Here is a 27,515-nt window from a genome sequence, read left to right on the forward strand (position 1 = left end):
CATATGTGGTCTCATACATGGAGGCTGCCCGAAAAGTACGTTGCGAACGTCAAAATTGACTTTATTTGCAGTAAAATGTAACCAAGGTGTGACCACATTTGTGATGACGCTATATAGCAGCGAGGAAACGCGGAAAATCAAGACCTATGAGTAAACCTGAACACGAGATTGCTCTTCTCAAAACACACTCTGAAGAGATGTCTGCTGCTCAGCTCCTTTCCGTGACGCGTCTGTCAATTAATTTTCTGATTTAGAGTTTCTGATTTTCTTACTTACGGTTTCTCGCTGACCACGTCATGGCTGCACCGCCACAACTGCTTGTTTGTGCGTTTTCACTGCACATAATTGGTTTAGGCGCTGCGTTGACCCGTAATGCGCAACCAGCTTTCCCGATGTTCTGCCATTCCAAGAGTAGGTATACAAACGCAGCGTCCTACAAGATAAAACCGATCGAGCTTCACTTCAGAGCCCGAGGTCGGTCGACGAACGGCGTTCCCCGCCACTCCACTGCGGCGCGCACCTCCACTATAGCACAGCGCACAAAACAACACACGGCGCTTTTCCTGTGGCCCCGGTTATACAAATAGGGTGTGTATGTGCGCCCGGGGTCCCTGCGTTACGACCCCGTTATAAGCGTATTATAAAGCCCCCCACGCCGCGGGGGGTGCCACACATCGTTTCGTAGCGTAAAGAGCTCCCCTATATACTCAACTCCCCCCACCCCCACTCCCCCTCCACGCGCACACACACCTTCTGCTTTCTCTTGTGGTACTCCACACTTGATTCCTTTTTGCCACAGAGCAGCGCTGACAGCCCCGTTATTGATGTAGCCGCCGGCGAGTTTACGCTGGTGTCACAAGACGGCCGCTCGCGATAGGCCACCATTGCTCATCGCTTTGTTCGCGCTAACAACACGCCGTTCTTCCTCGAATGCGGAAGCACGCGGGGATTTGAGAAACTTCTCGCCGCTCCTTCTTGCTGCCCACTCAATCTCGGGCATGCTCCTTATTTCTTCGTTCCTTTACCGCAGTCACCCCCCCCCCCCCCCCCCCATCTTTGGGTATCTCTTTCAAACCACTCCGTTTTCTTTCTTTCCTTTCTTTTTTTTTATTTTCTCCCTTTCCATCTTTTCACGAAAGCCGCGTGTTCGTGTTTCAACGTCTATTCGCTGTCAGAGCGCAACACCCGCTTAAAGAGCCCTATTTCGAAGTGTTCCGCAGGTATATCCTCTCGAGCGCTTGCTTGTCGTGATTTCGCGAAAGGGAAGGACAGGTGCGATTTATCACTATGCGCGGAGAATGCGTCGCCTTTTCCTTTGGTTTCATTTTCTCTTCTTTTATTGCTTTATCTGTAACTTTTTCATGTCCTGGCAATTCGCTCAGCCAAGTGGGACTGCGGGCGCTCGCTCATCGGTCTTTTCACAGGGATTACTTTTGGAGAAACGTCAGTCGAACCGCATCGGTATACCGCGTTCGAGTACATTTAGAGACAGGGGATCGCGAGCGCTCTTTCGACAGAACGTTTGGGCTAGAGTGGATTATTATAATGGCGCTAAGCTTGACGCTGTGCTTGTGTCAGACGCACAGACAGACAGAGCCGGTCGATTATCGGGTCCGCCTGCAGCTATAGCAACTTCCTCCGCCTCACACAGAAACACTAAAGTATTCCTCAAAACTCTCATTGAACTTCAAGGATACTGGAAGCGCTCTTCCGTTGCGCGCAAAATACTGGTTCCTGACGGGCCGACAATGCCATGTACCAAGAAGCTAGAGTTGCGGTGCAAGCGCAGCTTGGCCTTAAAATATTGTCTGTCTGACGAGCAACAACTGTATAGTCACGCAAGGCATGTTGCAAGTCCTCAAGATCATTGCACACAGAAACCATTAGCGAATCTGACAACTGAAGCTTGCACTTAAGGCATCGTTCGCGTAGGCCACATTGAGCCATGATGCGGTGAAAGCACGCTTGCTCCTGTCTGCTGAGCTCTCATGACATTTGAATGTTTGTGTATGTTTGTGATAATTTTGTATATCACATTTTTCACCCAACGCCTTGAGTAACACGCCAGGCCGCCAGCAAAGCTAATAAAACACGTCCACATATTCATCAAAGCTATAGAGACAACAAAAGAAAATAATAAGTGGAGCTAAATTGATAGATTATTCGCCTTTAAGTGTATCGTCGTTTTCTGTGTGCCACTTGATTGCGTAGAAAAAAGTTGCCGAAGGTACCAGCGCATGCTGCTCCTCAATTTTGACCGCCCGCGCCAGAACGGGCGAGTTGACGTAATCTCCACGTGACCTCCTTCTGCGCCATTCTCCGTGAATAAATCAGTGCTGACGTCACATTTTAGATACCGTAGTCCACAACAGATGGCGCCTGTTCGATTTGCCATTTTCGCCATTTTCTCGCGGACAAACGCTCTGTTCTCGCTACAAATTGCGAATTCGTTATTCCTAAGCCTAATATTTCAATCTAGCTCGAATTAATGTTTTCCTTTAGTGTCCCTCGAAAGTCATCATCATCTCTCGATCTCCTTGTAAATGTGCAGTATATATCAAAATAAAAATCATTTCGTTTAAAGTGACAAGTTCAACGGACTGCTGTGCGCGTGCGAAATACACGGTGTATGATGGTTATGTTCTGGTTGTTTTTTTTCCTTTGCACGAACAACGCTGCCACCTATGCTTAGAAAACCGGGATTCGGCAACGCGGACCAAGCACGCAGCGTTGAGACACACATGTACTCACGCTATATATATGCTCTGCGCGTCGCAACATCTGGATACACATTTCCAACTCGATATCGTCCTATGAATGAAACGCGCTGCTCACCACTTCAAAATAAAAAAAAACAGGCACTCACCGTGCACTGAGGCACAGACACGATTTCGTACTGAATCTGGAGGCCCGTGTACGTATGTTGAACTCGAGCAACGCACGCTCGCTGTCAACGTTCCCTCGCTGTATACGCGAGAAAGACGGCGCTCCTTTCGATTCGGCGGTCCTCGAAAGAATCCATTTTGCGGACTCTCCCTCCAGCGAGGGAAGAATAACAGCGCATCTGTCTTCCGGACCGCAGAGGTCCCGTCGTGAGGTGGGACAGCGCCTGGATTGCCCACTTACAGCGATTCGCATTCTTCAGCCGTCTAATGGAAGGCTTCGTGGGGACCCGGGGGCATACGAAGCGCAGCGCGCGGACTAGGGAAATTCATCACGTTGTGGACACGGGCTCCCATTACAGGCGTTGTCCGTCTGCACTCGAGAGCGTGTATGTGTGTCTTGCGCGGCCGTCACTGCTCTTGCACTTCTGTCTGGTATATATCGTGCAATAAACCTTTTTTCAGTCTTGCCTCTGTTCGTAGGTGGCAACAGCGGCTTCCTTGTGGGTCAGCACGAACGGAGTTTTAATGCATTAGCATTAGGATGTGGAAGCGGGGAAAAAGCGTGTTTGTGCGAAGGGTGGGAAGCCGGTCACGTGGTATAGGTAGAGAGGGGATGGGAGAGCGTAGAACACATGTATCTACATACAGTTCAGAAAAAAGGAGCACACATACGAAAAATCCATGTTTACTTGCTTAAGTTTCGGCCGTGGCGAAGCCGAAACGCTCTTGATGCGCAAGCGTCGAATGGCCCATTCAGCGAATAAAGCCGTCTTCTCTCGTGCGTAGCAGCGAAACGGCACCTACAGGCCCGTTGGCTGCGACGCCACGTCACGAGCGCGCCTCGACGGAGTTCCCATTGGCTGCGAAGCGAGCTCGCTTGCCCACAAAGAGTTCATAAGGACCGCTCATCGGTGTTCACAACTCATAAGTGCACAGGTGTCATCGGATTTCTTTTGTTTTTTGTGTCTTGAATATATATATATGGTTTATTTATTTATTTGCAACTGGCGGGGGTCCGGCATCACACTCGCTCCTCGGCGAGACAGGACGTGTCGCGTGAGCTCCCGAACAACACTGAAATTTTATGAGCGCGCTTTATATCACGAATCCAGGACCTCCAATTGTTGCGACGTAATGCGCGTCATGAACGTATTTCTCTCGTATTTACAGCTAAATCACCGAAAACTTCTTTTTAATTTGTTTGTTTGTTTGTTTGTTTGTTTGTTTGTTTGTTTGTTTGTTTGTTTGTTTGTTTGTTTGTTTGTTTGTTTGTTTGTTTGTTTGTTTGTTTGTTGCGTAGTATTTGCCGATATTTGCTTCTTGCTGGTCTTTTTCCTTTTTCTTGTTTATACTTGCCTAGCGTATATTGTATTTTGCACTGGCTGGCTCCAAAGAGGCCAACTTTTCCATTCTCCTACATTTAAGGTAAATAAATGTAAGGAAGAGTCGTAGTCGTTCCTTTATGTTGAAAAATGGGAAGGCAATACTCTTTAGGTCTGGTGACCCGGAAATCCCAAGTACGCTACTCTGTCAAGCAAGAATAAATAAAATGAAAGCAAGAAAAAAAATCGGCAGAGACATTTCAGACTGCTTACGTGTGGGACTGTGAAAGCATTATACCGTTTGTAGACCTCTGAACGTTATGAACGCGCTCATTTTGTACACTCATGGCGTGGCGCCATCTCCTCCCCATTGGCTGGGCCGTTACTTGCCCAATAACGCACGCACTATAGGCTACACGTTTAGTGAGCCAGATGACGGTGACGTGACGTGTGCAATGACGCGAGCACTAGGCACACATTTAGTCATCCGGGGCAGTCGTGCCGCCGTGGCCTCAGAGAAGCGTGCTCGCCTTGTACCCCAGATGCCCTGGTTCAATTGCCACCCACCGAAATGTACCGAATTCGGCGTCAATCCGGGCATTTTATGTTTTTGACGTGTTTAAATTTTACTCTTTACGCCGTCGGTCATTTTTGGTACCATCTTTCGGTCACGCCGACTATATACGACGGATTTTCGTGTAATGGAGCATGTAATGCTTTTGCATTAATAAATTACCAACAAGCGCCACACACAGGCAATCAGTCACAAGCGCATTAGTAGCGCCGCTATGTGGGCACCGGTATAGGCACCGGCACCGGAAGCGCGGTCCAATGCCTGGGTCCGTGACCCATCGCAGATGAGTGGGTTGCTATTGACAAGCCTTTTCTTATTATAAGGCATGACCACGGTCCAAGCACTGCTCACAGTTGGAGGACGTCTGTCAGGGATGTTCAAACAGTCACGCAGGCGAACTCGCTGCTGATCATACTGACTACATTCTATATGGCAATATGTGCTACTTTTAAGCGTCGAGGTTGTCACGAAAACTATAATCTGAAAACGCTCCTCTTTTGGTACGAGGCGAGATGCGAGGCGCGTAGCCAACGTCTAAATGCATATACGATGAATGATCGTGTCGAACATGCGGTCAGTCTTTTGGTTCGATGACAATCTCAGAAGTGGGTCATCTCTAGTCGTACACTTATGCATCATCACTTTGGTAATAAAGACACCCATCACGCAAGGTCTTGGGCAGGTCGGGTGGGGAGGGCGTACTTTGTTGAGGAAAAGGGGACGACTGCTCTTAGAAGCGACTCTTAATCAAATCGCTTCCACGATTCGGAGATGCACTGAAAGGTCAGTAAGACATCAGCGGGCAGAATTCTGCGTGAGTTTGCGGTGTTCATACTCACGTCAACAGTGTGGCGAATTAGCGTCACCTTCTTTGGTAAGTCCTGCACGCACAAGACCTCCTGAGCTATCGCTGTGGAGCAGAGAAGGACTCTTTCTGGCCCTAGAAGGCTATTTTTGCGGATGTCTACTCGGCTCGCCGATAGCTACGACGTCTTTGACCTTCATGTTCAAGGTTTCATGCGCTTCCGCGAATTGCTGGCATCTATTGGGGAAACAAACGAAAGTCGACGTTCAAACTGCAAATTGTGCGACAATGACCACTTGGACTACTTTACCAGCTGCCGTTGATGTGTCTATTAGGCATCCACCGTGAACGTGTATAAAGGTTACGCGTGAATAAGAAAGGTATCCGCTCGTTCTTGGGTTTTCTTCATGCACGCGTGTGGCCCGGTGTCTCCCATTGCGTCTCCCAGGGGCAGTTGACCCAGTTCCTCGGGCCGGTGAGTTAGCCTCTGGCAAAGCCCTCCTCCGAAGAACCGGCGTTGCGCCACGATCCCACTTTTAAGCTGAGTATGCTACACGCCCTCAGTCTATCGAGTCCGAAACTAAGAAAACGTGCTGAGCCTCCCTGGGTATGTTCGCAGTGTTTATCTATCTATCTATCTATCTATCTATCTATCTATCTATCTATCTATCTATCTATCTATCTATCTATCTATCTATCTATCTATCTATCTATCTATCTATCTATCTATCTATCTATCTATCTATCTATCTATCTATCTATCTATCTATCTATCTATCTATTACAATACCCACAGGGTCCATTTGGCCTTATGGAGGAGGTAGATATAATATCCATAAAAAGAGAACATTAGAAATGAAAACAAACAATGAGTGAATTTTTCTTTTAATCGTACAGAACTAGCTTGAACTAGATGCAGTGTGAAGTCGCTGATGGCGGCTTTGAAAGTCTTCGTGTCTTCGGTGCAGGTAGTGTAGGAGGAAAGGTGGTTCCACTCGGTAGTCGTCTTGGGCAAAAAAGAGTCAAACAGTGCATTCGTTCGGCAAAGTGAACCGAAACTTTTTGCGGGTGATCGACTCCGGAAGACACACACACCTGCTGCGGCGCTGGCGCTCAAGGTGTTTCGTGAAGGCATCGCCACTAAATCGACACGACGGCACGCCACCCTCGCTCTCGGAAGCCTGTGTTATCCGCGCGTTCCTTGCCCGCGCAAGCTCTCGCCTGCGTTTATGTAACTGCGCCGCGGTAGTCGCTATAAAGAAATTAATCTATGAAAGAAAACTGAATAAATTCGAAACGCAGAACGTTGGCGGTAGTCAGATTCGAACTTGCGACCCCATGCTCAGATGATGAGTACCTTGTCCACAGGGCTAAACCAGCGCCTCCAAGATAGCAGGTTTGTGTACTATGCTTTATGACGCCATGCTATGTGGACCGATATTTCCATAGACAAGCCCGGTGTGACGAATGCGGTGACGTCAAAATCACCGCGGCTTATGTTTCAACTCGCTCGCTTGCCCGCGAGGAGTTCATAACTCGAATGACCGCTCAGCGGCGTTCAATTGGTCATTAATGTTTTCGCATTCACAACTCATAAGTGCTTAAGTGTCCTCGAATTTTAATTAATTAATTAATTTATTTATTTATAGTACTCTCAAGGTCCGGAGGTATTACAGAGAGGAGTGGTATTATAATACATAACATATGCAGATAAGTGTTAACCAAGAGCATTGCACACGGCAGTCTTTAAGTTGTTGGAATCTTGGATGTGAGCGATAGAAGCAGGAAGGTCGTTCCAGTCGACGCATGTCCTAAGCATGCAAAAGTGACTGAACAGGTTCGTGCGGCATGCTGGCACTTCTACGTATACTTTGAAGCTGTGATCTGTCCTGGGTGAAATATATTTTGGGTGAAAAAAGAAAAGAAATGCTGTCTTTCAAAACTCAGTTGGAATGGCATAGATCTTATGAAAAAGGCGGAGGCGGAAACACTTATGGCACGCTGAGAAAAGGGGCAAATTTAGTGTTCGTTACATGTCCGTGACGCTGGCATGACGTGAATGACTCGTGAGAATGAAACGAGCTGTGCGATTTTGCATATATGCTTTCGACTGCGTGGATTGGTGTAATTTGACTATGGTTCCAGATAGAGGAGTCATATTCGAGTTTAGAGCAAACCAGGGTTCTATAAAATGTTAATTTGAGCCAGACAGGTGTTGTGTTGGAAGTTCCGGCGCAAGTACTCAAGCATGCGGTTAGCGTTATCGTATATGAGTATGCCACAACAGGGTGTTTGTGATGCACAGGCCAAGGTACTTGTACGAATTTGTTATTTCACCTGGTCTATTCGACAACTATCGTAGCATATTGCATCAAATCTCGTCAACAAAGAATTTGAGATGGCGTCTCAGTGGATACCCTCATGTTGGTATTGATGGTAAGGAAAGAGCTAGCCATTCTCTTGCCGGTGAATTGCTTTCAAGGCAGTCATCGGCAAGAAATCCGATGAGTGGCCACCCTCATATAGCGACAGTACATCGTCACTTTCAATCTGTTTGGACACCGCGACAACCACCCTGCTTCACAATGCATGAACTTGACCGGCCTACATCCCGCGTATTATTGTTTTATCGTTTCAGGACAGTCCTGACGTGGCACACCAGGTTAATACATTCGCACGAGCGCTCTATGCACCGACTGCCGAATCGTTTTATTCAAGTTAAAGAATACAGTGATGTTCGGCTTCTTAATTGCCATACTGGCGTTGCGTTTAACAAATCAGATGTCATCTTGCATTCTGAATGTGTATACATTCAGAGATGTACAGCTTCCCGAATGTAGTGCGATTGACACTCCTACGATATTATCAAAAATCCGGGAGACTGTACATGTGCGCTCTTTGCAACCGCATAAATTGGTGAACTATACGATTAGTTTGAGGGCGGCATAGACAGATAATGAAAACAAGAACAGGAAAGGCAAGTAGACCATATAACAAAGTATTAGCTAAGTACGCCAAAGGCGTCGTAATTTTATCGGCCGTATAAATTCCAGTAAACATTCGCGTACTAACTAAATTAACAAGCGTGGTGCCATGCACGCACAGGCAAACATGAACAGATCTCGCTCCATGACCGTGCATACTCGCTGCCACAATTTGCTGGCGTGATGAAGACCGGCGACGAACGCTTCGTTCAGCCTCTCGCTTCAACGGGTCTCCGATTACGTGACCTCCAACACTATACACTCTTAAGCAAAATTACACCCTTTTGCCACACAACGATAATCGTCATCTGTCTTGTCCGCATTTCCTTTCGTTAACGCGGCGAGCCCGGTACTTCCCAGTAACGAACGGCATGCGCGATATCAGCATGACATAGCCATCTCGACAGGAAAGTAGCGGGCGCGGCGTTTTCAAGAAAGGAAACGCAAACATGCAAGGCGGATGTCGATTACTGTTGCGTGGCATATATACACCCCAAAGGGTGTACTTTGGTATACACTCTTATGCAAAGTTACACCCTTTTGAGTGCCCCTTCTGCCACACAATGATAATAGTCATCTGCCTTGATGCGCTTCCTTTCTTTAACGCTGCGAGCCCGGTACTTTCCAGTAACGAACGGCATGCGCGTTATCAGCATGATAGCATTCCCGACAGGAAAGTAGCGGGCGCCGAGCAAGGCAGATGACGATTATTGTTGTGGGACCAATATACACCCCAAAGGGTGCAACCGTTTTAAGAGTGTATACTCTTAGGTAAAGTTACATCCTTTGGGGTGTATCTCTGCCACACAACGATAATCGTCATCTGCCTTGCTTGCGTTTCCTTTCTCGAAAACACCGCGCCCGCTATTTTCCTGTCGGGAATGCGATGTCATGCTGATAACGCGCATGCCGTTTGTTACTGGTAAGTACCGGGCTCGCCGCGTTAAAGAAAGAAAATGCTGACCAGACACACTCTTAGGCAAAGTTACACCCTTTGGGGTGTATCTCTGCCACACACTCTTATAAAAAATACACCCTTTGGGGCTTATCTTGTCCCACAACTATAATCGTTATCTGTCTTACCCGCGTTTCCTTTCTTTAACGCTGTGAGCCCGGTACTTCCCAGTCACGAACAGCATGCGCGCTATCAGTGTGACGCAGCATTCTCGACAGGAAAGTAGTGAGCGCCGAGTTTTCAGGAAGGCAGATGACGATTATCGTTGTGGGCCAATTATACACCCCAAAGGGTGTAATCATTTTAAGAGTGCACAACGATAATCGACATCTGCCTTACTTGCGTTTCCTTTCTTGAAAACGCCGCGCCCGCTGCTTTCCTGTCGGGAATGCTATGTCACACTGATAACGCGCATGCCGTTCGTTACTGGAAAGTACCGGGCTCGCCCAGTTAAAGATAGGAAATGCGCGCCAAGACAGATGATGATTATCGTTGTGGCAAAAAGGTGTAATTTTGCTTAAGAGTGTATGAAAAGCGCGTTCATTAGCAACTTAAAGATAATCCTCTTATAATGAACATCCAGATTCTGCAGCAGCGGTAGATTGCAAGGCCGTGCGGAAAGTCTGCTTTCGCTTTTTTAAAAAAGCGCCATCTCACAAACATATCGCGAACAAAGTATTTTTTTTTAATAATGCCGCCCTGCCAAATACGGCGGAGCTTAAAAACGAAGCACCAACTATGTGCGGCTGACGTCATCTTTGTTGCTCTCGATTGGTTTCGGAGCTTAGCGCAGCAGAGTTATTCGTCAACTAGTAAGAAACATCTGTTGTCCTGCCGATACGAAGGATTACACCACTCTGAGTTCTCCGTGATCATCAGAAGGTATGCTGTCTCTCTATATACGAGCCTCACAAACAACATTTAGCACTCGGTCAAGCACAAGTCGTGAGGCGACTCGAGACCGCGGATCCTTTTGCACAACAATGCTGCTGCTTCATCGATTTACTTTCATAGGAACGGTCGTTTTCGAAACACAACTGTGTGTCCGTTATCGAACCATTTTCTTCGTTTAACGTTTCAAGAAACGTAGATGTAGTTCGCCGACACCGTGCCGAGTTTCTTGAATGGATCGCAGCGTTCGCCATATTGAAGGACGATGTCTTATCTAACAGCGTGATTATCTGCATTGTTTTGTTCTTTTAGTTTAACGTTGTTGCTATAAAGGCAGAAGCGAAACGTCCTCGTGGCAGTAGTATTGCCCCTGCGTGGCCGGCTCGACTAAGTGCCCCCTAGTTTCCGCATAAAGGAGACCGAACTTTCTCGATCTTTCCACGTTTACGGAGAACTTTCATCAGCGGTTTCTGCACTGAATTACGGCTGCCTTATCTCACTACAGGTAACTGCGGTCATTCTTTCTCTTCTATTAAAGCAAAAGAATACTAATGATAGTCCACTACTAGTCTCAGTCTCGTGTAACGTGACGCTCTGTGAGTCATCCGTCTATCGGATCCTGTGGCATACAAACTGCAACTTCCTTGGCGTGTCATTGCTGGTTGTTTCGCCAGCTGCAAGCTTACGTATGCGCCGAATGCGGTTATTCGCATTGTCTCGTCGGTGTAGCGGTAACAGTACTATAGCAAATGTGACAAAGCGTCGTTTGTGCTGACTGGATTTCGGCGCGTTCTCCGTAAGACTGCATGCGTTGCACTGATTGTTTGCTTTATTTCGATTAACTTTCCTGTGAACTTTGCGTTGAAAACCTGACGAACTGTGAACGTTCGTGATGGATTGCCTCATACCAGTCAGTACAGATGCATGCAATGCTTTTATCGGACTTTCGTCGGCGTTGGTAACTCCCCTGCGCACATCTGTCTACCGTTTTGCGTAGCAGGTAAACATTACAAATGAGTACAGAAAAAGGCAAGCTATGACATATTGGCATTGGAATGATTCTGCTGTTTTGAGTAACAGGCATCGCGGCGCTTTGTGCAAGTTCATTGAAATGTAGAATGCTTCTGTTTAATTAGTATTGTGTATATGAGGAAGCTTTGGCGGAGATGAAAAGTGGCGAAGGAGCTACAGTGCAAAGAAGGCATTCGAGGTGTTTGACACTCAGCAATAAAGTTTGCACTTTGTGAGGTTAATTAGCGTTCATCTCCACCTTTTGGAACAAATATAAAAATGTGGTCCACTAAGTTTTGTGGAGGTGGCAGAACACAATTTTTTTTTTATGCACGCTTACTTTTTCATAGCACGCCGTCACTAAGGATGATGCAAACAATCTTGCAGCAAATATCTTTTTTACTGGTTTCTTTCAGTCAGTAATGGTGGAATTTTACATCAATTGTCCATCACATCATTAAAATTCATGTAAATTCCTCAACAATTTTAACTTTAACTTAAGAATGCCAGCCATTGTGAACTTGCCAGCAAGTGTGCTTTTGTCATTTACGTTTGCTAGTTTTAGCATGCTTTGGCTTGCTAAACGAGCATGGCATATTTAAATGTTTGCTTAAATGGAATTGAGGTATTCCGTCATTGTGGGCACATCGAAGAGTGACGTATCTCGAAAATAAAGAGTTGTCCGAAAGCTGTGACATTTGCCTCGATGCCTGTCAACTGCAGTTGACATTGTGCTGCTGCTGATTTCATTATTTCTTTAGTTGAAGCTTGCCCTTTTTGTTCCCCATCTTCTGTGTCTGCTGCCTGTGTTCTACCTCTTTTGCAGGGCAGTAATAATTTTTCTGTGTTGAGTTGTTACCTGAAAGCTCATTGTGTGTATAAAGATCAGCAAACAATTTTATATGTTCCACTAAATACTATAGGAGGCACGTTTTCAATTTGCTGAGTGTATGCGTGGTTAATTGTAGGCTGGCATTGTTAGTTACTTCTTGAAGCATACAAAATTATCACTTGGCAGTGTCTCAGAAACACCAGCACGCACACAGCTAGTACTTCTACATGATGGATGATGGACACGATGATACGATGGATGGCTGATTGGCTGTGACATTGCACTGCCAAGCCCAAGGCTGCAGATTTGTCACCGAGCTGCTGCAACCACATCCCTGGGCAGAAATGCTTGCGTACCAAGCTTTCTGTGCATGTCAAAGATGCCCAGGTGGTCAGAGCTAATCCGGAGCCTTCTACCACGCTTTTCATTGCCCATGTGTTGCTTCGCAGTTATATTAAACCAAGACCTGACAAAATAAATGCATTCACCAATTACACCAATGATTAGCAGCTTATTGATGTTCATTGGTATGCTTATAGCCAAATTGATCAATTTTCTTGTAATTGAAGAGCTAAACCTCCCCAGTTTACATGTTGTAAATAATAAAAATGGGGGGGGGGGGGGTGAATTTTTTTTTCTAGTCCTAAGGAGGAAGATTCAGCGAAATAGTTATGGTTCTGGACAAAGTAAAAACTCACATCAGATAGGGAATGGAAGTTGTGTCTTGAGACTCATTGTGGTTGTTTTTGTCTCTTTTGTTGCCCTTAGGATGTCCTACTATGATGCAGAAATGGGAGGGCTTGGCAGCTCTTATAATGGAGCAGCCGCCTTCTCAGAAAAAGCGGTCCGCCATGGTAAGAAAGCAATGAAGTCTGACTTGAGTCTAACCAACATCCTGTCTCTTAAGTTTTTCTCGTTGTTATATTTCTAAGTTTTGCATGTTACCCATTTTATGCCTTGTACACCTTTCTAAAATGTTTAGAAGCCACTACGTGCGTAACAGAACTTGTCATCAGACTACGTACTTACAATCATTTGGAACAATCCCTGCTCCAAAGCCTTGGACATTTGGATGTTGATCAGTCTGGCTTTTGCTCCATCTCCTGAGCGTTGGTGCCAGGCGCATATCATGAATGGCATGTCACAAGGCCTGGTGACAGATGTTGCTTAGGCGGTGGTTTGTAAACTTTTCAAAAAGTGTACATCACATGAAGTGCGAGCAGAAAAAAAAAAGAACAAAAAAACATTTGGACACCTCTAATGCAGGATTAAGTACATCAGGGTGCAATGTGCCATTACTGCACAGCCAAATGCCTTATTTTATCCACCCGGGAATTATGATGGACTGCTGGCAGATCTACTGGGTACATACTTTTATGCCACATATAGTGGTGTAATTTGTCAGAAAAAAATTAAAGGTGTGATAGAAAATCATTTCTGCAATTTCTAGTGAATTACTCTAATTTGAATTTAATTTTGTTTTTATGTGATGTCAGTCATGCCATTTTATTTCATGGAAATAACAATCACTCACTCAAAGTACATTTGTAAGTTATTTATTGGCTTGGAGGCGTTATGCGACAAGAAAGTTTTCTTCATCACTACTGATAGGCCCTAGCAAGTCAAACTTCTCACATACATCATAGTGCCTTCAGTAATGATGTCGTGCATAGCAGCATTCTGTGCTCTGAAATGAAAGTAAGCCAGCCTAAGTAAACAGAGCATTCGATTTGCATGCAGCTCAAGGTCCATTTGAGTTCCCTTCACATCACTTCACAACAAACAGTGCACACAAATCTACCTAGTGGGACTGGAGGGGTTACACAACCTTCATAGTTGTTTTGGAAAGGTATTAAAGGTTGTCTATAAACGTTTCAACACCATTAACAGTTGTAAGACACTGTCAGTAAGATTAACAAACTCTAGTGCTTTGCATCACCATAGCTGCAAAGCTGAGTTGTGGGTTTGATAATGCAGTAATAAGTATCATCATAGAACAGTGCACTCTCTTCTCTCCTCCAACACAATCATAGCATGGATGCTGTCAAAAGCAATTAGCCACTAAAATTGCTGCAGCCCTGTAACCCGATGACAGGTGCCTACTTCTGCAATTCCACTGACACTTCAAGATTTTGAAACGCTTAAAATGTGTTCTTAATGTCTTGACTTTTCCTTGTTGTTCTGTCTTTCGTTGCTGCTAATTTTTTGCAAAGTGCAAGGGGAGGTCTGGCAGCTTGCAGAAAATTCAAGTGTGCCTATGTTTCTTAGGTTTTCTTTCAATTATGTTCTACTCTAGTATTTTGTTCTTGTATTGCTTCTAAAAACACTGGGTTTTGAAGTTCATGAGCTTAAAGAGTGTCACAGCCATCCATATTTCAAATAAAACTATGTGCCATATACATAAACACACACACAAAAGAAAAAATATTTAATTTGCAATGTAAAAAATTTATGATTGCCATTGAGGCAGAAAAAGTAAACTTGTAGATTGTGGTAAAGTGATCATTTTTTTCTGTTGTCTCTGTATTGTTACTCATGTACTAGTGCTTTCTTCTTTTCTTTCTTTTCTTTTTTTTGACACTATCTGTGTGCCACCTCTCATTCAAAGTTTGCTATACTTTCACTTTATCTGACTGTCATTACAAATGTGTTGAGAACATCATAAAACGTAGCATTAAGCCAAGGGAGACAGCCTGTACTGCCCCCACAATGCTCACTGATGAGGGCCCTGTTGGTGCATATCCTCGTTTAAGTTCACATAAAGCTTTTCACATGGCAATGAAGTGATGCCTGGGACCTCAAGCACGAGAGGCATGGTTTTGCACACGTCTGTGACCAAATAAAGCTCGCCAGGGTTTTGCAGATTTTCACAGTGCTTAGAGTGGTTCCCTCTACACACAACAGCAAGGTTGTTCTTGCATACGTTGCATACGTTTACCTCCCATTAAGTATGTTATAATTATATTACATTCTTGTAGAAAAGCAGATCATAATGCCTCTTGATGAATTCTACTTAAGCTGCTGCAATGGCTCCATGGCTATGGGATTTTGCTGCAGAGCACGAAGTAGTGGGTTCAATTTCTGGCCACAGCAGCTACATTTCAGTTACAGTGTGATGCAAAAAATGCCCATGTACCACACATTTGGTGCATGTTAAAGAACCCCAAATGGTCAAAATTATTTTGTAGCCCTCCACTTGGGTATTTTTCATAGTCCGTGCATTGCTTTGGCAAGTTATGCACCATCACTCATTCAATCAGTCAATCAATCAAATAAAGTAAACCTTATTACTTTTTGAAGAAGGAAGAAGCCTGTTTTACATAATTTTCTCACAGTGACCTTAGCATTGATTTTTTTTTTGCATACAAGGCTTGCATTATATAATTTATTGATTAATTCATTCGTTTGTTTCCATAAATGTTGATAGTGCTATGCATATGTGACGAACCAGACTATGTAACATGTCTGTTACGTAGTCTTTTTATGGACAGAATCCGTGGGTGTTTCTGTCTAAACCCTTGCCCGTCTCTCACCACTGCTGCTTTGCTGCAGGGTTCATTCGCAAGGTGTACGGAATCCTCATGGTGCAGCTGGCCATCACAGCAGCATTCATTGCACTCTTCATATTTGAGTATGTATCGCATAGGTTCATGGCACATTCATATTAAACTGTATTTGTTCTTTTAATTCTCTGTGTAACCATTAGTATTCTGCCAAAAGCGCTTTGCACAGTGTCAGGACCAGTCTGACGATACTTCGTTATTTATCATTACAGCATGTGTTCACATAGCTACTAAAATCTGTGAAGACATGCCATCACACTTTTGCTAACATTAATTATTCTTTTCATAGCAACACTTCATGTGTCTGCAAACAATTGAAGCTGGTAGCATTTAAACAGTAGAATGGAACTTCACAGTGATGCAGTTATATAGGCACTAAGAGGAACACTTGAGTAAGTTTAGATTTCGTTAAGATTTATTTACACTGTGCTTGCCTTTCTTTTGAGAGAAAATATTTATTAATAGGGAAAATAAATGCTTAACTTCTTGAATTTTGTACCCAAAACACAATTTTCAGTATTTCAGAAACTTTATTTTCCAAACAATGTGCTGGAATGTCAGCTAAGCTAAAAGCCACAGAAGTGGCTTTGTATTGCCGAGTCAGCCAATTAATGGCAGCACCAACCAAGGGTACACATGTCGATACATTACGCATGCCATAAACATGATAAATAAAGACAAGCGAATTACAACAGAAAAAGTACTAGCATGTTAGTATACATTCAGGACATCACCAAATAGCACTAAAGTTATTGGAAGCAGAACAAAGTTGAAAGGTTCAGTAACTAGAGAGAGAGAGAGAGAGATAATGAAAGAAGGCAGAGAGGTCGGCCTGAGCTAAGGCGCTCTAGCCTGCTACTCTGCACAGGGGGAGGGGTAACGGGGACATAAAGGTGTGATGAGGGATGATAATGACATAGAAAGAGGGATGCGCAACGGTGAAAGCAAGTTCAACATTCTGATGATAAACATTCAGAAATCTCATCCCTGAAGCCACTATCAGGTTCTGTATCAAGTCTGTAGTCACCAGTTCAAGTGAACTTAAAGGCGCTAGGACGAAGCTGGTGTGTGGGCCTGCCCTGTGTGATCAGCACAAGCGCCAAACAAAAGCTTTATAGCATGTAAAGAGCTACGATAAGCAGCTCCAGCACGGCGAGCACTTGCTGGGCACTGTTAGCAGCCGGATTCTCGAGAACACCGAGAATCACACGCATTGACTCTACCATGTGCTTCAGCATTTCAATAACTAGAAACGCAAAGTAAACTTGTTTCTACAGTACGTAGGAGAATCATCTTAGGCACGATGGTACAAAAATAATTTCACAGCTGTTATTTATTCCAGCCTTCTAGTGACATGAGTGGGATACCAGGAACCTCACTGTACATTCCCATACTTTGTCCATTCTTGTGCAGAAATTGTACACAAAAGTTGCTAGGTTGAATTATGGCTTCCTGTCGAAGAATTCCTTTAATAAAAGACTGATAACAGTGAGCAGACACTGCTGAAATCTGTGTGATCTTGTGCAAAGCCGTAGCAAAAACTTCGAGGGGGTGGCAGCCACGTGGCTTTCATTTTTTTATTTTTCATAGAAAGACACCATCATTTCATCATTCATAGCAAGACACTTTAAAAAGTGTCATCTACCAGTCTGACTTAGACAAACATTTCATTAATGCATTTTTACAGCACAGCTCTTTTTTTATTGTGTTGTAAACTGAGCCACATTGTAACGCTTTCCTCTTTCGCTGCTCCTAGGCCAAACGTGCAACTATATTCACGACAGCACCCAGCACTCTACATATCTGCCATGTAAGTACAACATCAACAGTTATTTGGGGTTGGTCGGGACTTCTCCACCAAGCCTGAGTTACTCATGCAGTCACTCTATTGCAGGGTCATAACATTTGTGCTCATGATCGTGCTTGCCTGCTGTGACAGTGTTCGTCGTGCGTTCCCTGTCAACTTGGTTCTGCTCTTGTTATTTGTGAGTATTGCACAGCTCTCTCAACTACACTTTGAGTCTTCATTTCTTCCTCTTATCTTGTACTTCTTTTTGTCATGTCTTACAGAGGTAAAACACGACAAACTCCTACAAAGTGAAGGCTTAATGAGCACATATATTTACCATATTGAAGGCAGAAGCTAACTTCACATGTAGCTGCACATATATCTTGCCATATATAAATTAAGAAGTGAAAGAAGGAAGCTCTGCCTGTGCTAGCTTATCTGTAATGGGTGCATGCATGGCACAAATTAGCTTGCACACACTAAGCTGTCACATGGATGGGGTGATAGGGGTAATAGTAAGCAGTAATGCTATGCACTGCCCAGGCACGTACCCAGGGGGGGGGGGGGGGGCCGCCCCCTCCCCGACCGCGCCACCACTCCTCGCACACTCCTAAAGTGCCGCCAAGTCAGTGTTTAGATGACAGCTATTCAGCGGTCAACATTCTGTTGGCTTTTTCACTCCTTTTGGATGGCGGTAGTTATCAGCATCTCTTGAAATGTGAAGGCCAGTTTTCTCATAGATTCGGTGCCCGTGCAATTAACTCTAGATGCGTTGAGTTGATCACCATCTATTGCAACGGTCATGTGCATCGCTGTTGCTTCGTTAGTTCAACCTTCTTTGGTTAGACTAATCCGGGGACCAGGAAAGGGATTCGGTTTTTAGCCAGCTGGTCTGTATGCTCGTGGAACAAGTTGCGGCTGGAGAAAACTCCAATTACGTTTAACTTTTCCTTTTGCTTCATTATTTCCTCGAGTGACGGCTCGCCGCGACGCTGGTAGATCCCCTGAACCATATACCCGCAATGTGGGTTAGATAAGGTAGAAAATAAAATAACGCGGAACAGTGTTCATCATCAAACCCTGCAATAACCTTCAAACCCATAAGCAACATGACTGTCACCCATTACCTCGTCTGTTTTTTCCTAATTGTACAGCACTTCTCGTGCAAAACTGTCAACTGGAAGCAAGAGTCGCAAGGAGTTGAGAAATTAAGCGATCTACTAAGGGAGAGAGCCAAGGCAACAGGCAAACAGGAAGGAAAAGCAAAAATTAACAAATTTTACCATTGTTTATGAAAATATTTATGGATCAACATCTTTCTATTTGAGAACAAAGTAGAGAAAACTCCGTCAGAAGTGGAGAACAATTCCATGTGTTTTGAATGACGCTTCAACAGTTACCAGTCAAACTGCCTGACAAAGCCACTTCTCTGCTGTGCTTGTGTGGGTGTTTTACTAATCTTTCGCGGTGGGTGCAGTACCTCTAGAACCGCAATGTCCTGCACTCTGCACGGTTGTATGGGACTGGCAGCCATGCATTGTTGCGCAACTTCCTGAATAACAATACGAGTCGGTTTTGGCACTTAGTAGAGCAGTAAACGAGGGATCCAAAGGAGCTGTCATTGTACCGCAAATCTATATTTATCTATAATTCTTTCACAGCTAATATAAGAAACGCTACTATAGTCGGATACAACTTAAGTCTGCACAGAAGCCCCGCCCACACCCTCATAGCCACCAGTCACTGTTCCTCCGCCAGGCTGCAAATAATTCGTACTTAAAACTTTTCCTGTTACCCAAATAAGGTGCAAACCACAAAAATGAAATTATTAAAGCATTTTTATACTTTTTTCCTCGTCTACTATAGCGGAATGATAAAAGCCCAATTCTTTATTGAACTGAAATAAAATGCTTGCTTCGTTGCAACTATTTATTGGCAGTTGGCAGTGGCAGTTGGCAATTCAGTTGGCAGTGAATTTTCATGAGTAAAATGGGCTCAGATGTGAAATGAACTGTACCTCAAACGTTTAAAGAGAGAAATGCTCAGACTCCGTACACTTTGTCCATGTCTGTTGTGCACCTCGCTGCTTCCGCCGATGAAAAGACTGTCAAGAACAGCAGACTCTCTGGAGCTATCAACTTCGACGCCATTTTGAAAAGGCTGCATCACGATTGTTTTCTTGCTTCTGTGATTGGCTGGCGGAGTAACACAACCCCGCGCGGTCTGTGTGCCCTAGGTGCTAATTGCTGTTTTTTTTTTTAAGTTGTATTCTACTATAGAAATCATTATTTTACACTTTCACTTGTTTACTTGTTCTTGGCAGTGTTCTTCCTGCGCGTATTTCCTACGCGAGTCCATTCGATCTAGTTCCTTGTTTGCAAAGTAAAGGAGAGTTGTATCTCACAGGCCTACCTGTGAGATACACCTTATTTCTCTTTTGCGGGTTTATGCGTCTTTATGGCGAATGGTAGGTGTTATTCACATTTCTACTAGCAAGGTACCCCCCCCTCATTTGCATAGAAACGTTACCTTGGCTTGGCCCCCCCCCGAAAAAAAATCCTGGGTGCGTGCCTGGCACTGCCCACATTTCCAAAAGTAGCCCTCTAGTGCAATGGACGTGTGGTTTTGTACTTCAGTATTTGTTGATATAGTGGCCATTATGAATGAACCATGCAGTAAACGGAGTCGGTATGCAGCATTTACTACCGAAGTTGCATTTGATATTTGCTGATAGTCTTGCCAAAAATGTCTGTCGCCAAAGTCGTTGTGCAGTTGTGTCTACTCCTAAACATTTTCTTTTTCACTCCCCTTTTGTAGACTGTTTGTGAAGGTGTTCTGCTTGGCACGGTCTCAAGGTAAGTTCTTTGCATTTATTAGCCGGAATTTGCTGGCACACAAACCTGTAAGCATCATGATATTGAGTCCGTGCTTATGTTACTTATTGCACCGCTGTTTGTAAGTTAGGAGGTGACAAAGCACTTCTTCATGAGTTTCTTGGTTAAAAAATTGTCTTCGCTTTATAGTGTGGTACACACGAAGAGTGGATCTCTGCCATAAAGATATGCGAAGTCAGAAGCTCCTGCATAGCCAGAACTTGTGACTTGCTAACCTGCAGAGGTTAGCAAACTTGATGTGGTGTACTACTGTTAAGGGGTGTGCTAGCAATTGTTCAAATGTTTCAGCAATATAATCTTAATTTATTAATAGAGTGAAGGAAAATCAGTTGATGCATTTTCATCTTAATCAAGGACAGTTGTTCCTCACCATTTTAAGTGTAAACTGTCGCCTTATGAGCCCTGGCCTCTCAATTTATTCTCATTGATAAACCTAATAAAGCAATTGACATGCAATTTTCATTGCTCTTATTCCTTCAGTTTCTACGAAGTGAAAGAAGTGATGATTGCTGTGGGAATCTGCACTGTAAGTAGGCCACAGTGTTCTCATATATTGCAAGATGTTGTCTAGCCTTCTCACTTTAATAATTTGCTATCACACTTGGCTTTTTATTGGTGCTTTTTTTTTCGTTCACATTTTGTGCCAGGTGTACTATAAAAACTGTTTCCTTGCCTGCCATGTAGTAATAGTTAAACTAAGCTGACCTCATAACAGTTTTTTATTTTTCTACATTTATGACCTGAATGGTCTTGATCATAAAATATATTTCACATTGCATTAGCGACATGCGCATAAAGGCTGTGTTTGTTATTAAAAATTTTATTTTTTTCCTCTTGGATAGGTTGTATGCCTCGGGCTGACCCTGTTTGCTTTCCAAACAAAGGTATGTGTCTCACAGGAACAGACTTCCTTGCTTACAGTGCAACCAAGTTGGTGCTCCACTCTTCATGCTGCAATCTTCCTTTTTTTTTCTAGTGGGACTTCACTGCAATGTCTGGCATCCTGTTCGTGTGCGCCTTGGTCTTCATGTGCTTCGGCTTTGCCCTGATCTTCATCAAAGGAGATGTGAGGCCTAAGTCACCTTTTTGCAGAACTTTGTGTCTCCCGAGCTCTTCACTGATACAGCTCTTTTCTTTTCCTCAGATTGTGCGCCTGGTTTATGCATGCATTGGAGCCCTCCTCTTTTCTGTGGTAAGTTCACATAAGAAAAAAAAAGTATTCTGTGTTTGAAGTCCTAGCTTTAATCTGATTGGATATTGACACTTCTAGCTTGCCACTGTTTTATAAATTTTACCATTTTATTACTTGGACCAAAGGAGATGAGCGAGTCAGCAGCTGTGCCCACCTTAAATTTGTAGTGTAACTATTGTTTTGCATACATTTGTCAAAGTTCGGTATTGCTGCTGCACATAGCATCAGCCCAGAATTGTATCGATTTCAAATTATTTTCATGGTCAGCAAGAAATGCTGATGGAATTCTTTTTCTTCTTTTTCACTAGTATGTTGCTTTGGTACATCTCACTGCAAATGATTGTGTGTCAGAGAAGTAACGATAAGGTTAAACTTCCTTTAGGATTCTCCACTCAGCCTAGATTTGAGGGGTACAATGTGGCAGGCACATGGAGAAGTATACAGTTCACATATTAAATCAAGAAAGGATACAGTGGTTCCAACACAATTTAATAGAGACCCTGTGCTCTAGATGTTTTTGTGGTCAGCAGTTTCATTTCTGGCAATTACATCCAGCATTAAAGATGGAGCAATAATGCTATTTGAATGAGATGCTAAAGAGGCCGACTACTATGATGATTATACTTACTGAAAAAGCAGTTCATACCTGATGTTGGATACCTAGTACCATAGTAGTATTTGACTCTGTTACCTAGTGTCTGACCTTTTTTTTTTCTGTCGTTTTGCACTATCCCATCTCTTTCCCCTGTGCCCTATTACGACCACTTCCTTAGTACCTAGTTTTTGACACTCAGCTGATGCTCGGTGGCAACCACAAGTATTCCGTGTCACCGGAGGAGTACATCTTTGCAGCACTGAGTCTCTACGTGGATGTCATCAACCTCTTCCTCATGATCCTGCAAATCGTTGGTTATGCCAGCAGAGACTGAACATCTGGTTAGTTCTCTTCATCAGTGTGTCTTCTTGGTCCCCTTCCTGGCTGGTGCTGCATGCTCATTCAGCTGCTCAAGTTGCCTCCACATTACCCATGCTTTATATGCTTTTGTTTCATTTGTCCACTTATTTTTCTTCATGCATGGGTTGGCACTCCTGCTAAGAGGCACATATGCCTTTCTTTTTGCTTGGTCAGGATGCTTGCATTTGATTCCATGTGGCACTTTCTTGTCTAGTACCCATTTTTCTGCCTTCTATATTTGAAATCTTCTTTCTTACCACCTACTTCTTTCTGTAAATTCAGTTTGAATGTTCTCTTTATTAGTTATTAATTGCTACATAACATCTCATGTTGGCTTTCCTCCTGTGACACATATAGTCATCTCCCCTATTGCAAGAACCAGCATCTTCCAGTGCCTTCTAGTGTGAAACCAGTGAGTTTTTTGACACTGGATCGCACTGGGCATGCTGACGCTCATTCGGAGTCACTGGGACACCAGTGAGAATGCTGGATAAGAACTGGGTCACACTGCATGAGATGCTGTTTTCACTGCTATGATGTTGGGGCGCACTGGTTCTCGCTGCAGTTCACTGGCTCACACTGGTTGAGTTTGTTCTCTACTGGTTTCAGTACGCATAGAGTATAGATGCTGTTGAATATTAAATACTTTATACAATTTCATCGTTAGATACTAGTCTCTTATCCTAAATAGCGCTATATCTTGGGGTCATAAAAGTCTATTTCGTGTCGCAGCTTGGAATAAAGGTGCACGAGCTGCCCTGCTTATGCATGCATGTTTGACTCTGAAGGTACTTTCGTTTTTTTGCATTTCCTTTTTTACTGGGTGGATAGCTATATTCTTGAACGAAACTATGCAAACACAGATGACGCCTCGTTTTTTAGGAGTTTGTATGCAAACAATGCCTGTGAGTTATAGCTGTTGTAGCATTGCTGTGGTGTTGACACAAAACCCAGAAGTCATTTAGACGTGTTCAAACGGACAACCAGAAAGCCTGCCGTTGATTGATATTATCGCACCGATAACAAAGCTGAGGCGATTCGTGCATTTCCACTTTCCCTAGTGTACTAAAATATAATAGATAAAAGGCTCTGAGGCTCAAATGCACATATTTTAGCAATCGCCCGGTACCCGCACCAAGGTCGTTCCCTTCCACCAAAGCTTTAACCTAGCTTATCCGCAGAGTCTATCCGCAGAGCTTATCCGGCCTGTCTGGGCTCAGGAATCAACAAGTCTAACAAGGATAAATCACTCTATATTTAATCTTTCGCATTGGTGTTCCTAAATAAACCATTTTTTCGTCAGTACAATAAGCGATGAGCGCCGATGTGACGTTTCATAAACATCGGTATATGTGCTGTCGCCAAAGGCTGCCAGCACACTCACCTATGCTTCTCTGACGAAGATATGTGACTAGACAGACCTGTCAATTGAAACACATTGTTAAATCAAGAAAATGTTGCATATCCCGTGCACGAAGAACAAGAAACAGCTATCAAAACCTGCAGTAACAGCCCATGCAGCGGCCCGGGTCGGTGGTTCATTGAGGACTTTTTTCGAAGTTAAAATATCGATCTCAAAAGAAAATCATCGTTATGGCACTTCCAAGCATACTATTGAATACGGATAACTTTTTCTTTCTGATACAGGCGTAAGATTTAGTTGCGGAGCGTTAGTGCATCTACCATGTCTATGCGAAACAAACTGCCACTAGGTTCTGATATGGTGAATTATTCACAACGGTCCATATGCTGGCGTGGCATAGTGGTAAAGTGCTGGGCTTGGGATCTACAGGTCAAACGACCGAGTCCTCATAGCATTTTTATTTTGACTTTCTTTCTTCCTTTTTTTTTATTGCACTAAAACTCGCTCTGTTGCTTTCTGTATTCAAACAAATATATGTGATGGCCAGGCACCGCATATTTCGCACTCTGGAGCTGCTTTTCGCACCAGTACCCAGTGCCTTCCCAGTATGCCGCGTCTGCCCAGTGCCCCAGCATCCAGCCCGCAATACCATAATCAGGCATGACAGTGGACATCGGATACAGGGTTTTGCAAGAGGGTCTGTTCTCTCCCTCTATCTTTCTCCTTTTTTTTCTTCAAAACATGGTCTGCATGACTATCTTGATACTGCATGGCTGAGGACAAGCTCAACCCGTCTGTGTTCTTATGGCTGTCGTATTTAAATGTGTGGTCTTGATGTCAGTATTGTGTACCATGCAGGCAAATGCTCTGTGTATTCATCTTTTGTTCACATCTATGCATAAGCAACAGGTTGAAACTGGTACTTTTGGGTCTTGTTAAATTTGCGAAGATTGTGACTTGTACATTGCATTTAACTTGGCACCTTATTGTGAGCACCGATTCTACTAACCAACCTGGAGTGCAACGGTGTTTAGTTATTCTTGGCATTGCAGAAGTTTCATTCTCCTTTGTGCCGACCTTTCCATGCAAGAAAAATAGCGCTTGGAGACAGGCAACCCATGCCTTGTGCTGGAAGCACATGTTGTCATTCAGTCAGCAGCAAATGCTTCCCTAGAAGCTGCAGTGCCGTGCTCATTTTGCAGACAACTTCCATAGGGGCACAGGACTTGTATTTGAGTCTTGTGTATTTGCTTTGGCACAGTCTTGACTTATGATACATGTCATTAACGCTGTGCATTATATCGAGAAGCTGTCAGCGAACTACGGCTTTACAAATGTGCTATGTAAGCGAACAAGCCAGATGTGAGAGTGCGGTGAAAAGCATTGGCATAACCAGGCACTGGCGTAGCCACTTTCATGATATTAATAAACTTGAGAAAAGCTTTCTGTTAGGCTACTTTGTACACGCTTTTAAGAATGAAAACAGGGCAAGAAAATGGGATAAGAAAGACCTACATAAGATCAATTTGCACATGGCAAAATATATGAAGGATGGGAGTGCTAGGCCAGGGAAGCTAAGAAACTGCCACAACAAATAGGTGGGAGGGCAGGTAGGAAAGTGGCCTCGAAGTCCACGCAGAAGCAGAAATAAAGGAACGCTAGCGGCCGCAGCACTGTTCAACCAACCGGTGAATGTTGAAGAGTGTGACAGTAGCTAATGGTAAGAAATTTTGAAAGGATACTAAATGCAAATATTAAGGTAAAGTGATAGATTAGTGCTTGAAAATCTCTAAGGCATCATTATTATAGCAAACAAAGCTTAAATAACTAAATCGAGAAATGGAAGTTGATGCAGGACATCATTAGAGACTTTCCCGGGACATTCAAGTACTTGCCCGATGACGAACACACTCCTCAGTTAAATTCTGTCAGTAGTACTCAACCACTAGTTGCAAAAAACATCCTTTGTATTGTATTATAAGATGAAATAAAATTCTACTTGTCCAGTTCTATTTCATATTTAGGAAAAAAACTCATTCAAATTGCCCTTGACAATGATGCCGGCGGTCGAAAGGTTTAGTTTTCGCTCAACTCTGCGCCACCCACGCTTCTGCGTTTCACTAGTTTCATTATCGCGTAGTGCTGCACTGGTTGTGCTGGCTAGTGAAACTTGCGCAAACTGCAAGTAGCAGAGGATTCAACTTCCATGTGACGTCACAAGATACCCGAACAGTCTACACCACTTGACCAAAAGGCAGCTGCAATGGCGAATCTACCACTCTGTCTTGGCTCGGTACCGCCCTCTGTCAGGTGCTGTTTTACTCATGGATGGCAGCAAAGGGTGGTGATGGCGTATGCAACGTCGCCACTCCCCCGATTTAGTGGCGGGAGATTTGAATTTCAAAAAAGGTATTCGGGCGCTTCAGGTGCAATTTTCTCGTAAACTAAGTCTTTTCTTGGCACGAAAGAAGCATTGCAAAGTTTCTGGAATGGTATTTAAACAGTTCATGCCAGCTTAGTATTTGCCTTTAGTGTCTCTCTAAGAAGCTGAGTGTCATCAGCTGAGGGTTACGTACCCCTTTGTCACATGTGTTGCTTACTGCAGAGAGCCCATCCTTGCTAAACGTCGCGGCAATTTTCAGAATAGGTGGGTGTCAGGAGACTCGATGCTTTCCAATCCCTCATAGCTACTGACCCTTGTTTTACTACAAAGTAAACTATGGAGTTTTACGTGCTAAAACCACAATTTGTTGTACAGCAACATACAGATGCTGTAATTTTCACAAAGGCTTCTAAACACTAAGCAGCCCTGCTTCGGGCTGTCTGCCGCATCAGTTGCCGAGTGTGATCAAATAACAATACATGTCGCGTGATGGCTACGATACCAAGATCGCAAGTTAATTCCAAATGTCTCTTCAATAAAGTCGGACAGTAGGTCACCGAAAGTGAGTGAAACTTGCCTCATATGATACTATCAAAGTTCTAGCGCAGGGCTTTGTTCCTGTATTCTTAAATTTAGAATGATATAGCATACCCACCACACCGAAAACACGATTGAGTGATAGGCAACTTGCAAAATAGTGCCCGCCCTCTTCCATACATAGCCGTGGCCATACCACTCACCAGAAGATTTGGCTGGAAAACAGTGGTGATCTCCACTGTTACCTGGGCTGCAACAAGTGTGGCCTGCAAACAAGAAGACACGATAGTGTGCTGTTTTATTGTTTGGCCCCATTTTAGCGCTGTTCGTTTTTCCAAGTCATGTACCAGCTAGGTCACTGACGTACGTTACACAAATGCATCAATTCGTAAACTATATTTATCATCATTTTTAAAAATATCATAAAGATGATAGCATAATTTGATACAAAGTGGCTACATGCCTTAGCAATGAAAAACTTTTGTCCGAAGCTAAGCAAAGTGTTTTGGCAACACAAAAATGTGCATCCTCGTTAAAGAATTGTTGACCAGGTAGTGCTAGGAGTTTGTCTTTGTGTGAT

At 43.9% G+C, this 27,515-nt stretch overlaps 1 protein-coding gene and 1 long non-coding RNA gene across 3 annotated transcripts in view; one reads left to right on the top strand and one right to left on the bottom strand.

Annotated features, from left to right (window-relative positions):
- Nucleotides 1–10,273: 10,273 nt before the first annotated feature.
- Nucleotides 10,274–27,515, top strand: part of LOC126531319 (protein lifeguard 1-like) — a 29,372-nt gene continuing 12,130 nt past the window's right edge. Inside the window, exons 1-11 of one of the 2 annotated variants that reach the window (XM_050178816.3) lie at nt 10,274–10,407; nt 13,028–13,113; nt 15,812–15,890; nt 17,579–17,632; nt 17,717–17,807; nt 20,429–20,466; nt 20,986–21,031; nt 21,348–21,389; nt 21,482–21,571; nt 21,650–21,697; nt 22,471–22,633. In XM_050178816.3, the coding sequence (XP_050034773.1) occupies nt 13,029–13,113; nt 15,812–15,890; nt 17,579–17,632; nt 17,717–17,807; nt 20,429–20,466; nt 20,986–21,031; nt 21,348–21,389; nt 21,482–21,571; nt 21,650–21,697; nt 22,471–22,626 (729 nt within the window). In that variant the 5' untranslated portion in view covers nt 10,274–10,407; nt 13,028 and the 3' untranslated portion in view covers nt 22,627–22,633. Of the gene's footprint in view, nt 10,408–10,710; nt 10,922–13,027; nt 13,114–15,811; nt 15,891–17,578; nt 17,633–17,716; nt 17,808–20,428; nt 20,467–20,985; nt 21,032–21,347; nt 21,390–21,481; nt 21,572–21,649; nt 21,698–22,470; nt 22,634–27,515 lie in introns of those variants that run through there. The other variant, XM_050178818.3, reaches the window with a different exon arrangement.
- Nucleotides 13,800–27,201, bottom strand: LOC140218606 (uncharacterized). The gene is made up of 2 exons (XR_011894812.1): nt 27,139–27,201; nt 13,800–13,946 (listed from the first exon to the last, which is right to left on the bottom strand). It is a non-coding gene; the product is annotated as an uncharacterized lncRNA (long non-coding RNA).

Source organism: Dermacentor andersoni, chromosome 5, assembly GCF_023375885.2.
Source record: "Dermacentor andersoni chromosome 5, qqDerAnde1_hic_scaffold, whole genome shotgun sequence".
Classification (NCBI taxonomy): Eukaryota; Metazoa; Arthropoda; class Arachnida; order Ixodida; family Ixodidae; genus Dermacentor; species Dermacentor andersoni.